Source organism: Chanodichthys erythropterus, chromosome 11 (assembly GCF_024489055.1).
Source record: "Chanodichthys erythropterus isolate Z2021 chromosome 11, ASM2448905v1, whole genome shotgun sequence".
Classification (NCBI taxonomy): domain Eukaryota; kingdom Metazoa; phylum Chordata; class Actinopteri; order Cypriniformes; family Xenocyprididae; genus Chanodichthys; species Chanodichthys erythropterus.
In genome coordinates, this window is record NC_090231.1 from 54,383,268 (window position 1) to 54,397,649 (window position 14,382).

Here is a 14,382-nt window from a genome sequence, read left to right on the forward strand (position 1 = left end):
CACTTAAGTGTTTTATTTTGTTTTGTTTTCCTCTTCCTCTCTTTCCCTTCTTCTTTATAAGGTAAAATACCTGTCTGCCCCATAAGGGTCAAGGTCATGACATTAGGATTGACGCACCACGCCTAAGGTCTGAAAGCCATTTGAAAATTCGAATGTGAGCCCGAGAGAGCTCCATGATGGGTCACATCATTTTTACCACAAATGATGTCACCAGACAACCTAGAACAAGTTAGAAGAGATGGAAACTAACAATTTAATCACACAATGTAGAATAACACTCCCAAAATTGAACTTAATCCATCAGTACTCAGATAATCTAATGCCCTGCACCAGTATAGTGGTCAATCATGGAGGTGTTGTTTTGTTGTTGCTCTGTGTGTGTCTGCTTCGTGTCCATTTTTCTACAGTGTCCGCCGATGTCTTCATCTCAACACATCGCCGAACCAAGGGAGGATATGTAAGAACTGTGGACGAACCAGACAAATGAATCATTTAGATGGTTCTTTCAAAACATAATTCTAATTCAGAATTGAGGTTGAGGTTCCAGCTCCGGACCGTCTGCAGATAAAGCCAGGCTGATTACTTTTACGACACATGCTTCCTGATAGCAGAAGCGACATACCAAAGGGTCACCCAAGAAGACAGACAGACAATCCAGACCCTTTTGTTTCCTTACTTCACAGGAGAGCCAAAGAGACTGTTGAACAAATAAATCTGCTTCAAAATTGTTCCAACAATTTTAACGGACTAATCAAACATCTTTTAACTACACACATTTTGCATTATGTGTCCACAAGTACTACCTGTAAACAGTTGGGCTTTAGAACACTCACAATTCGTGTAAATGCGTTAACTCTTGACTGAATGACTGGAAGTATGCCTTATTTGGACTTAATTTGATTCTTTCTCCCTTTCCTATATCCTGACTTGAATGAAATCTGTTTAAAATGTATTGTATTCCATTTAATAGCAATTATGTTAAAATGGCACTCTGCTAAAGCAGAGACAGACCGGGATGTAACACTTAGGTTTTATTGGGGGCAGAGGAAGGCCCTCTTGAAACGGGTCCATGTCTGATTGGCCAAGACTCCTCTGAGGTGTGACAAACAACTCAGTTTAAATGATCATATGGCAAGATAGTGAACGAGAGAAGTTGGTTAGTAAACGAACTGGAGTTGGTTAGTTCTGGTAAGAGAAACCATGACCAGAGTACCAAGAACAATGGAGTAACAAGAAGAACAGACCAGCCGCTCATTCAAGCCATCCAACCTTCACTCACTTTTCTTTTCTTTACTTAATTTTCCTTTACCGCTGAAAGTCTCGTGTCCTACGTTTCGCCGCAAAGTTCAACCAACGACTTTTGCCGCTTCAACTCCAGCGACAAAGAGACTTCCTTCATTGTTCCACACGGACCTGATCTGGACCAATCATCGACTTGGGAAACCCCTCTCTGCACGACGAGGGAAATTCACCTTTAAGTCAACGCAAGCAAGTACCTCCAGACCAAAACTGAACTGGTGTATAAATGAATGATTCATGGTTCGTTCTGGTCCTTGAAATGCATTGATAGGAATTTGGTTAATCAGATCACTCTCTCTCTCTCTCTTTCAAAACTCTTTCTCTCCCATTTCCTTCTTACTGCAACGCGTATGAATGTGTGTGTGTGTGTGTGTGCGTGCCTTTGTGTTAGATTAGTTTGTGTTAGAATAAATAAAATCTCTTGTAGATTTTAAAAGGAAAGTGTCTTGTATTATGTGCTTTATGATTTAATGTCTTAAACTGTGATCAAGTTACCGTGCTCTAATCAGTGTTTTCACGATTGTTGGATATTTATATCCGTTACAAGAGCTTATTACGGCTCGAGCAAATGAACGCTGGACGAATCAGTTGCTCGGTCGTAATCTAAACAACTCTTTATAATTCCCTAAATATTTCATTTGAGCTAATTTTACTTCCTAGGGTGTTTTCCCTACAACTGATCACAGTAATTAATTGAATTCCTACCTGTTGACGTAAACATTAACATTAGGAGTGCTGATGATGTCGGGCTCCAGATCAGGTATTTTATTTGTTAGCAGGAATTTCTGCACAGAGTCCACCGCACTGAGCAAATAATCAGAGATGTCGCTCTGAAAGGCAATGAGAACGAATCAGCAGAATTTCTCACTTAATTAACAGTGTTTTGGAACATGATAGAAGGTTTCTACCTAGTCATTAACTAGTGCTAGCTGTGTCCAAACTCGGACCTGGAGGGCCGCTGTCCTGCAGAGTTTAGCCAAAGTCCCTTTAAGACAAGTCATTTCACTCAGCGGCCATCTTTGAAACACCTCTCGGGCATGCAAGTGTAGCTCTTATACCTTTGAATGGGGAAACATCAAATTCTCCGAAGCTGTTTGCCAAGTTTTTGAATAAATTTCATATTTGAAATCACCAATGAAATCTGACAACAACTGTCTCATAAATTTTGTTTTTAAACGCTCGAATCATGACAAAAAAAATGGTATTATTCAGGCTGGATCAAGCTAATGCACATGTGCAGTCCTTAGTGGTCTCTATAGGAAGTGCACATCTGACTGTTCCCATAGGAACCAGTGCTTCTAACAGCCGCTGCAGTGGCGTGATGACTTTACCAATCAGCGACTGGCTCTTATTTAGAAGGCGGGACTTAAATCAATACGAGCGATGCGTCTTGTTTTATTCTATAGTCTTTGGTTTAACTCCAACCAGCTCCAAAACACTTGCCTGGAAGTTTCTATATGCCTAGTTAGATCTTGATTAGCTGGTTCAGGTGTGTTTAATTGGGGTTGGAGCTAAACTCTGCAGGACAGCAGCCCTCCAGGTCCGAGTTTGGACACCCCTGTGCTAGACCATCTTGGACCAGCAATAAAAAAGCTTCCTTGTCATACTAGTTTAACATGCACTGAACAAAATGCACCGAATTAAAATGAATCCCTCTAATTTTTTACAGCCAAATTTATTATTTATCTCTCAGATTATACTGGTTTAGATCAAACATTAAATTTAGATATTTATTTTCCAAAGACACAAACATTAATACAAATTAAAAAGATTATTTATTATAAAAACCATACAATATACTTAAATAATGCACAAGTTTTTGAAGCTCAAAAATTTTATTTAAAGGATTAGTTCACTTCCAAATGATATCCCACCAGAGCCGTGTGGAGTACGTTTGATGAACAGATGTGGGTGGAAGCACTTTCTTCAGCTCATACTCATTGATCACACGAGCTGCCATTATAAAGCCTGGATGCGTCCGGATATTTATTAATATAACTCAGATTGTGTTCATCACAGAAAGAAGAAATTCATATACACCTTTGGCTTGAGGGTGAGTAAGGCTTGGGATAATTATAATTTAAAAGTGAATTAAAACTTTAATGTACACTTTAGAGGTGACCCTGAATAGTCGACGATTCGAATCTTTGATAGGAGGAGCCAGATTCGACTACCAATCTCACAGTCGAATCGTCGCAGAGGCAGTGATGTCTCGCGCATATACTTCAATGAGTGCCAGACATCACTTCCGTTGTCAGAGCGCGATCAGACCTCACTAAGCGAATTTTTGAACGCAGTTGGACATAGTGGTGTTTTAGAGGCAAAAAATGATATAAATACTGTTCGGTTTCTCGCACAAACCGATTGTTTTGTGTCTTAGGACATCAATGTGTTGTCACGAGCCGCAGGGATTAATTTGGATTTGTCTGTCATGTTTTTTTGACTCTTATAGATGGAGTTCCCATTGCCATGCATTATACGACTGACAGACAGCAACGGTTGGAGTTAAAAATCATAATTTGAGTCCTACTGAAGAAACAAAGTCACCTACATCTTGGATGACCTGGGGGTAAGTAGATAAACATCAAATTTTCATTTTTGGGTGAACTATCCCTTTAATGTGTTAATGTGGGATTTGGAGAGTTACCATCATGGTGACAAGCGGTGCTTGGTAAGTTCATGTTACTTAGAAATGCGGTTTTATTGTGTCCAAAAAGCGTCTTCACCTTACTTAAAACAATACGTTGGATCAACTTAAATAGTTGCATTCATGTTGACAATTATTAAGTTCATGTTACTTAGAAATGTGTTTTTATTGTGGCAAAAAAAAATATAAAAAAAAACATCTTCACCTTACTTAAAACATTATATTGGATCAACTCAAAATATTGCTTTAAATTAATGTAATTCTCCCAATTGGCTTAAGTTAAAAATTCTAGTGGAAAACATTTTTTTTTTTTTTTTGTTGAACCAATGTTTTATTTTTTAGAGTGTAGGTCAGTATGATTTTAGAACTTAATTTCACCATGAACAAAAGTTAAATTGATAGCACTTTATTTTACAGTCATGTTCTGCATGTACATATTATGTATTTTTTATAGTTATTACAATAACTGGGTAATAACTAGGTACTAACCCTGAACCTACCCCTAAACCTAACCTTAACCCATGTAGTTACCTTATATTAACCAGTACTTTATTAGGTAAGAACACTGCATGTACAGTAGTAAAATAAAGTGCAACTGCTAAATTAGCTATATTATGAAAGGTTATGGAAAAAATATGAAATTGGAGGGGGAAAAAAATGTCAATGCTCATAGGTTCTCTCACAAACCATTGCGTTTGCTCACAAAAACGTTGCTTTGAGCAAGTTTCCTGCACTCTAAAAAATGCTGGGTTAAAAACAACTCATGTTGGGTTGAAAATGGACAAACCCAGCAATTGGGTTGTTTTAACCCAGTGGTTGGGTTAAATGTTTGCCCAACCTGCTGGGTAGTTTTTATTTAAACCAACTACTGATTAAAAATGACTATATGGCTGGTTTAAAATGAATCCAAAATAGGTGAGAAATTAAAAATCAGACACATAATTACTAGAGGCAACAATAATAATCAAAAGGTGTGCATTTATTAATAAGCAATTTAATAAATGTTTATTGTTAATTATTCATTATCTTATTAATAAATGCTCATTTATTAAACATATTAATAAATATTCATTTCCAGCATATTTTCGGTTCATTTTAAGCAAGCAATACAGTAATTTTTATACAACAGTTGAGTTATCAAGATAAATCATAGAATAATTTTTGGGTGGACCATAACTTTAAACCCGAAACCATGATTTTCGGTTAGACTAATACAAAAATGCATTTTAAACTAATGACAAAGCGCTGTCTTTAAAGCAACAATCAGGTCCCAATGCATAACCTAAGAAAGTTTTGCAGTTTCAATCAGACTAATTTTGGAAAGAATTTACCTGTTTGTCTTTATTGAAGGCACCAAGAATGTGACTAGAGGACTCAACGATGAGTTTGACTGTGTCAGTTAGAGCAGCGATGTTAGCTGGAGTCAGATCGATGGATGTGAGAGAGTTACTTACAACATTTAATATACAACCAGCAAACTCCTGTGAAAAAAAAAAAGTGCCTCATCAGCCATTAAAAGTAGCATCTGATCACATGATGTGTTTGGTCACAATAGTACCTGAGCATTAGTATTCACTTTGCCCTCGTCTTTAATGAGTCTTGTTAAAACATCAGCATAGAGCTGCACATCTGTGGGTTGCTGGAGTGGCTCGGAGTCTTTCAAAAATGAACACATATCTAAAAGAAGATCCTCTTTGAACTGCAAGTGGCAAATTGATATTAGGGAATAGATATGACATGATGTGGAAAAACAACATTGCCTACAAATTAAGTCTTCACTTAATTGTCTTTCATCCTTTTTACCTCTTCTGTGTCGCCTGCTCCACCAATTTGATTGAACTGGTTAAAGATGTCTAGCATGAGCTGAATCTTGTCTTTCTCTATTAAGGTATATGGTATGGTACGCTCCCCATAAGAAGTTGTTTGACCATTTTGGCCTAAATCATACAGAACAGTTATTAGATGCACTTCATTCATAGATGAAATTCAATAGCTTCTGTAGTCACAAAATGTGAAATCAACACACAAGTCACCACCACGAGGATGTCCTTCTTGAAAGGTCTAAGCGTGTTAGCTTTAACTTCCAATTCATTATCATCTTTGTTCTGTGAGTTCAGCACCTTATTGCCTTTCTTTAAGCAGTCTTCCTTAAAACTGTCTTTCTAGAAACAAAACAATGTATATGTGAAAAAGCCAGTTATTATAAAAATTAGAGGAGCATCTGCAGATCATTGCAAAAGTTCAGTGTAAGAAAGAATAGAAATAGAAAATAGAAAATAGAAAAGAATAGAAATTTTATTCAGTATATGGTTCATTGACGTGACGGGTCATTTTTTTTGTCCAAAGGCCTTAATAATAATATAAAACAAAGATATGAATTCCAAAGTATATAAGGTAGTACAACTAGATCTCTTTTATTGAATCCAAAAGGTTTTAATTATATTTTGCTACATATAAAGGTATTTCAAAGATTTTGAAGTGTCAAAAGGTCATTCGGTTTAACCGTCCAAAGGTCATTACAGCCATTGCATTTGTGATTAAAATATCTTAAAATCTAATAAATGTATATATTTTTTATTCTGGCATGATTTTATAACATCATATATCAACATAGTGCAAAATGGTATTAAAATTATGTGTAGAAGTCGTCGCTTTGTTATGAGCAAAAATGTCCGGAAAAATTGATTTCATTCGGGGTAACCAATATAAAGGGAACATTTGCGGTCAATATCATGTGACAGGATGTGACATCATTTAGACACCTGCAAAGGACCACATGGTCGTGAAGCAAAGTAACTAAATCTCTTTTAACTATTTGAAAAATTCATGTTTTCACTTGTTCATACGCATGTCCCGAAACATCAGGTCATTTGGTACAACCGCTATAAAACATGGAAAATGTTGTAATATTTTAAAAACTTTCACTAAATATAAAATGTTTGATTGTCCTTTTGCTAGATATACGTTAGCATTGTTTGAAAATATCGTCATTCTGTATAAACAAAAGTGTGATTCTGTAAAACCAAAATTTTGGTTAAACCGAATGACTTTTTTGTTGACAAATTTTGTCCATCTTGTAAAAAAAAAAGGACAAAAGCAGTATTAATTGATTATAAAAACCACATAATCTCATTGTTAACACTTAATAAAACTTCAGAATTATTTATATCTCTACTATGTTTTTTTTTACACTGTTTTATTTGTCAATGACCCATATAGTAATATTGAAAATAAAATCATTGCATACATTTGAAATAGACTGTACTTACATTATTTTTCTTCAGTTCACTGCCATCTTCCACATACCAGTTGGTTTTGTCACAGTTAGAGTTAGAGTCTAGCTTCAGTTTGATTTTCTCATGATTATCATTTGGATCACAATTTGAGCAGCTTGGAGAGAATACAAATACATGCTGATCAACTTTCTTCATAACCTCCATCCAACAACAGAAAACCTCAGCAAGTAAAACAAACTTATTTTGGTTACACTTTATTTCGATAGTCCACTTTAGACATTCTACTTATAGGTGCATATTACTAACGCACCCATTAAATAACAAAAAAAATACTAAGTCATTGACTTTAGACCAGGTTTTAGTTGGTCAATGGCACGGTCATTTTCAGTTGCCTCAAATGACATGAAGTTAAAAAAATTACTTGTAGTTAGTATAATATCTAAAGTGGACTATCGAAATAAAGTATGACCAACAAAAATTTTGTTTGACTTGCTGAGGTTTTCAAGGTTAAGAGTATGAAAAAAAATAAATGTCACAAAAATGTGTCTTACGAGATATCCAAAGGGGCTGAATTCCCAGCAACAGAATAACAAATCCGTTTCTCTTCTGATTTCCTTTTAGCCCTTTTGTGAGTGTCCTGTCTCAAAGTCAAAGATACTCTGATACTTAAAAAGGTTCAAGTTTAGGAAAACAGCATTCAGGAATCTTTTTTAATAATAAATTCATCTGTTTCCACATTGAAAATTGATCAATAAAGTAATGCGAATCCCTGGAACTATTACATAGATTTTGAGATAGACAGCTGTATAGGATTTTCAGTAAATAAATATTGTAACTAGGTAAAAAAAAAAAAAAAGTTCACCATTTGCTCGTTAATAATTTTTAGTCCATAAATGTTATTAAAATAATATCTTGTTAGAGGAAAGGTGTCATTATCACAAAATAAAGCTGTTTGAGACCCTAATGAAAAATGTGCTTAAAGTGAATAAATGAAAGTACAAAGAGCAATTCTTAAAACATTTAAATGATCACACTGAATAAAACAATCTGATCACCTTAACAAAAGAATCTCCTACACCATCATCTGCAGATCTTTCCACAATAACACCAGAGGCTTCTGCATTATAGAAAATATACATTGTTTGGTGAAACAGACATTAATCATATCTCTTTTTTCATCCCCATCACACAGGTTATTAAGGTCCATATGTTTCCACCTTATTTTTAATGCGTAGCCATTTGTAAATTGAATGTATTCAAAACCAGTCAATTTTTCTGCTTGATATTGCAAACAAGTATTTATCAAATTATTTTAATTGATCACTTTAGGCTAATAATAAACACTTTATTAATTTCCACCTCATAAGAAAACAAAAACAAACAAGCTTTAGTAAATTATAATTAATTATGCAATACTAAGTCATAATTTTAACTTTTTATGCCACAATTATGGCATAAAAAAACATGACATGACATACTAAATCAAATTATGGCATAAAAAGTTTTGATTATGGGATTAAAAAGTCAAAATCAGGAGATAAAATGTCAAAATTATGCAGATCCTGAACACGGTATGGAAAAAATATGAGATGGGAGGAAAATGTATATGTGTTCCCCGAGAAACTTTGCAAAAGCATTGACATATAACTTTTTTTCTCCCATCTAATATTTTTTCCCTCATAATAATTTCCCTTTAGGGTCTACATATTACCACCTTCTATGTCATACAGTAATTTCACCTTTTTATGTCATAATTATGCCTTAGAAGGCTATGCCAAAATTATGATTTACCAAAGCCCATTTTATTTTTATGTCGCGTAAAACACCCCCATAAAAACACACCGTTTACTGCACATTGTAAAATAAGGTGTATACTTTAGGTAGTGAATGTAAAACAGCTCTCACGGTCTTTGCAGTGGTATTCCACAGACATGTAACTTCCCATTGTAGGACACGGCTCGCCAAAAGATGATCCATCTGTCACAACTGTGCAAACCTGCTGTCCGTTACACAGCTCTTGGAGGACAACAGCAAACCTCATCATTACTATTCAATACTGCAGCCAGTCAAAATAACATACTGAGATATAGTAAAAGAATAGATACAGACAACACTAAGCACTTTGACAACAATAGTAAAGCAGCAGAATCAACTTCACAAAGATATTGTCTGAATCCCTTGTAAATATTTATGTTCACAAATAAATATGTTCATAATTCTTTGGCCTAATTACGAGACTTTTTCAGGTCCATTAGTACCTATTGAACTATCAATACATTGGTCGCTTTGTTTTTTTCCTGCTTTACATGTAATTTTAAACCTCAGCAGGAGCCCTCGGATAAAAGAAAGCTCATTGAAGCTCTGTTTGCATTTCAGATTTCATATTGTTTGCTCTGCATTCGAATGAAAAGAAAGAAGTCAGAAAAAGAGCATCAATTCACAAGCGCCACACAAAAGCATTTTCTGTCCTTGTCAGATGGAGACATTAAGACTCATTAAAGGTTTAAAAATAAACTGATGCTCTCTGATTACTTATGTACTTAAAAACCTGATTGATTGTTGCAGTACAGTGCTGGTATCAGGTGCTTTGATACCATGGTATTGAATAACTTCCATATTTATGTATTTTTACTGTACAAGATTTTTCCAAATACCAAAATACTTAAAGGGTTAGTTCACTCAAAAATGAAATCACATCACCCGTAAGACTTTCGTTAATCTTCGGAACACAAATTAAGATATTTTAGTTGAAATCCGATGGCTCAGTGAGGCCTGCATAGCCAGCAATGACATTTCCTCTCTCAAGATCCATTAATGTACTAAAAACATATTTAAATCAGTTCATGTGAGTACTGTGGTTCAATTTTAATATTATAAAGCGACGAGAATATTTTTGGTGCGCCAAAAAAAAAAAAAAAAACGACTTATTTAGTGATGGCCGATTTCAAAACACTGCTTCAGGAAGCATTGGAGCACAAATGAATCAGTGTATCGTATAAATATATATATATGTATGTGATATATGTATAAATAATGCGAGTTGTGCGTTCACACTGAAAGTTCCAAAAAGAAAAAGTACACTTTAAATACCCGGATGATGCACTAAATTAACGGAAAAAACAAAGTGTGGAATGTTGGACACTTTGTGCACTCGACTGTCGCAGCTTTAATTACGTAGTGGAGGGGAAGGGAGGATCGGACTACATTGTTAAATGACAAAATAACCTTATACAATTCACGCACTACATGGATGAGTGCATAGTGCACAAGTACATAGTGTATAAGTGCATAGTGTATAGTGCTTCATTTGGGACGCAACTTTTAAGACAAGTCATTTCACTCGGCGGCCATCTTTGAAACGCCTCTCGGGCATCCTGGGCATCTTGCAATCTCTTTGAATGGGGAAACATCAAATTCTCCAAAACTGTTCGCCAACCTTAAGATTAAATTTCATATTTGAAATCACCAATGAAATCTAACAACAACCGGCTCATAAATTTAGTTTCTAAACGCTCGAATCATGACAAAAAAAACACAATTTTTTAGGCTGGATCAAGCTAATGCGCAGACCTAAATGCGCGTCTCTTCGCAGGCGTGCGTCTGACTGTTTCTATAGAAACCGGTGATTCTAACGGCCGCTGAAGTAACGAGATGACTTTACCAGTCGGCTATTGGCTCTTATTTAGAAGGCGGGACTTATTCCGCCATATTGCGCGTTACACTTTCTCCCATTCAAAACAATACGAGTGACACGTCTTGTGTTATTCTAGTATTTGCTTTGGCGCTCCGAACAGCAGATTCGACACTCTGATTCATTATGCTCCGAAGCTTCCTGAAGCACTGTTTTGAAATCGGCCATCACTATATAAGTTGTTTTTTTTTGGTGCACCAAAAATATTCTGGTCGCTTTATAATAGTAATATTGAACCACTGTACTCGCATGAACTGATTTAGATGTGTTTTTAGTACCTTTATGGATCTTGAGAGAGGAAATGTCATTGCTGGCTATGCAGGCCTCATTGAGTCATCGGATTTCAACAAAAATATCTTAATTTGCATTCCGAAGATGAACGAAGGCATGAGGGTAAGTAATACTTGACAGAATTTTCATTTTTGGGTGAACTAACCCTTTAAGTATTTTGGTATTTGGAAAAATCTTGTACAGTAAAAAAACATAAATATGGAAGTTATTCAGTACCATGATATCAAAGCACTTAGGTTTTTGGTTTGTTTTGGTACTTTTTTGTTGGTGTTGTGCAGTACCTGCGACTAAATCCCGAACATCGATCCAGCTGCACTGCTCTGGTGAAGCTGTGCGAGAGCTTGGCATGTTGTTCCTGCAGTAATGTGGCGTCTTCCTGCCGTAGAAACTCTCATCAACCTCTATCACCTGATCTGAGCCACACTGCAGGACAGTGCTGTCCGTACAGGACAGAGAGTGTCCCAATTCTACAGGAAAGACAAAAAGGATAACTATTAAACAGATAATTTTTTAAAAACAACAGCATGTTTCTCATAAAAATGCCTTTAAATGTTCAAAAGACAATTATTTTTTTATTATTTCTTAGGCATACAATTGAGATACCTTAGATATCTCAAAATTGTTTTCTATTGTTTTCCACACTGTAAATAATGAATTAATTTTATTGATGTATATTCAATATAATTGGGCTCTTTCATACTTGTCTTTTTTTAATTTGAATATAACTAATTAGCATACCAGTATATAAGAAAACTAAAGAAGAAAGCGTAAAACTCACCAAATGCAAAAATAAAGTAGAATCTCTGACTACATTTACTCATTTAATATAATTGTGCTTATTCATATTACATACTTTTCTTTGAATTTGAATAAAACTAACAGTTTTGGGGAAAATTACTTTTAAAAGTAATGCATTAAAATATTGCGTTACTCCCTAAAAAAGGAACTAATTTCGTTCCTTAGTTACTTTTTATGGAAAGTAATGTGTTGCGTTCCTTTTGCGTTTCTTTTTTCACCTGGGCTAAACTTGTTTGTTTTTAATAACAAAAAAACAAAAGTTCTGTTTTTGGCAAATGTAAAGGGCCTTTTCACATCACAAAGTGAAATGACGCAGGAGAAGAAAGTTTAACACTCTTATTTAAGCAAAAAAAAAAAAAAAGAAAACAGAAATGTAATGTTTATCTAAAGTCATTTTTGCCTTGAATTGGATCATCGAAGGTCAGTAACAAAGACTTTGGCTTAAAAGTAATGTGCTACTTGTTACTTGAAAAAAGTAATCTGATTACATATCTCCAGTGCTGGGGAAAGTTACTTTTAAAAGTAATGCTTTACAATATAGTGTTACTCCCTAAAAAAGTAACTAAGTGCGTTATTTAGTTACTTTTTATGAAAAGTAATGTTACATTACTTTTGCATTACTTTTTCTCAACTTGCTTGTTTGTTTTTTAATAACACCAAAAGTGAAATGAATAAGCCTCAGGCTGAAGGAAATGCAAATTCACACCTGTACAGTAGAGGGCACAGCTCAAACATTCTGCATTAGAGAAGAATAATATACAAGAGAAGAAAGTTCAACACTGTTGTTTCTAAATCGAATCTAAAGTAATATTTGCTTATTAGTATGGTTGAATTGGATCACACTGAAGGTCAGCAGCAAAGACATTGGTTAATAAAGTGAGATTAAATACATAAAGTATATTTGTGCAATTTAATATATATAATTATTACCAGTTTGCATAAAATTCTGTGTTTGCATTTCACTGTTTTTAATTCTTTTTGAGGAATACTGAATGTTTTCGGCAAGTGAGATGAGTAAATGTTCACATTTAGTCTAGAACTACAATAACCATCATGTTCACACAGCGCACACAACACCTCGGCACTTGCAATTTCTCTCAACATGGGGACAGGAGAGATGTCAGTCAATAAATGTGAAATAGTAACTTGCGTTAATGCGTTTGAAAAAGTAACTTAGATATTTTGTTGTAAATTGAAAAAGTAATGCGTTACTTTACTAGTTAAAAAAGTCATCTAATTACGTAACTCAAGTTACTTAATGCATAATCCCCAACACTGCATATCTCACATTACTTGTAATGCATTACCTCAACACTGAAAATAAATGTGCATACGATATATTACAATACTTATATTGTTTTGCATACTATATAAAAAGAAAGAATGCATAAAACTCACCAAACTCACAAATGAAGTAAAATTCCTACAGTTACTCAATCTAATCGGACTTATTCATATTGTCTTATTTGCATTTGAATAAAATTAATGAAAATAGTTACATATTAAAATACTTAAAATGTTAATATGCATATACATAAAAAACACTATATCAAAAGAAAGAAAGCGTAAAACTCACCAAACTCACAAACAAAGTAAAATTCCTGACTACAGTTACTTGTCATCTTCCAGTGAAGTCCAGAGTCTGTGTTGATGTGGCCACAGCCTGATTCCAGCATCGGCTCACTGAGCCAGTTTGAGTAAATCACGTCTGAACCATCCAACCAGATCAAGCCTTCTGAGGACATTCAAGTTGGTGCAGGTAAAATGATAATTTCTGTACTCAAAAACTCATGCAGTGGAGCTATTTGCAACTTTGATTTAATTTCAATCATAAAATCATATCAGCACAAATTAATTTATTTTGAATAGAATTAAATTTATTCAGTTAAAAATGATGAATGGGGTTAAAATATGGCTTGCTGTGGATCAAGCAATTTGTATGATAACGATGATAAATATATTATTTAATATTACTGGTTATTTAAAAAAAAATTCAAGCTTTCACAATAATTCAGTGGCGTCACACCAGCTATGTACCTTTTGTGTCCAGAGTGAGGTTGATCGAGGTAGACACTAGTCCTATCCACCAGTCCTGCTCCGGCTGCAGGTGTTTTTGGAGAAACTGCTGTGTTTCATCACTCTGGATGAAGGCCAGGTGCCCTCCGTCCCGTTCACACCAAGCCTGAGCGCTGAGGAAACTGCGCTGCCGGGTCACAAACTCATAGCAGGAGCTCTCAAAGGCCTGCTGGTGCTCTGGGCAGGAAAGACATGCTGAAATTATATTAATTATGATCAGAAATAGCAAAGTAAAGAGTCTGCCATCCATCTCTAGTCGTACATGAAGAATACAAGAAGCATCCTTGTGATTTCATCTATATAAAGGGTACCAAAAATACACCAGCTTTCCAGATGATTCTGTT

At 34.9% G+C, this 14,382-nt stretch overlaps 1 protein-coding gene across 1 annotated transcript in view; it reads right to left on the bottom strand.

Moving 5' to 3' along the window:
* The window catches only part of pkd1l2b (polycystic kidney disease 1 like 2b), a 54,541-nt gene extending 40,253 nt beyond the window's left edge, over positions 1-14,288 (bottom strand). The window contains exons 1-12 of the mRNA XM_067400068.1: positions 14,000-14,288; positions 13,539-13,697; positions 11,446-11,631; positions 9,088-9,198; positions 8,238-8,299; positions 7,734-7,819; positions 7,216-7,336; positions 5,973-6,108; positions 5,750-5,883; positions 5,505-5,645; positions 5,278-5,427; positions 2,005-2,129 (exon numbers count right to left, since the gene is read on the bottom strand). Of these exons, the coding sequence (XP_067256169.1) occupies positions 2,005-2,129; positions 5,278-5,427; positions 5,505-5,645; positions 5,750-5,883; positions 5,973-6,108; positions 7,216-7,336; positions 7,734-7,819; positions 8,238-8,299; positions 9,088-9,198; positions 11,446-11,631; positions 13,539-13,697; positions 14,000-14,288 (1,700 nt within the window). The remainder of the gene's footprint in view (positions 1-2,004; positions 2,130-5,277; positions 5,428-5,504; positions 5,646-5,749; positions 5,884-5,972; positions 6,109-7,215; positions 7,337-7,733; positions 7,820-8,237; positions 8,300-9,087; positions 9,199-11,445; positions 11,632-13,538; positions 13,698-13,999) is intronic.
* Positions 14,289-14,382: the final 94 nt, after the last annotated feature.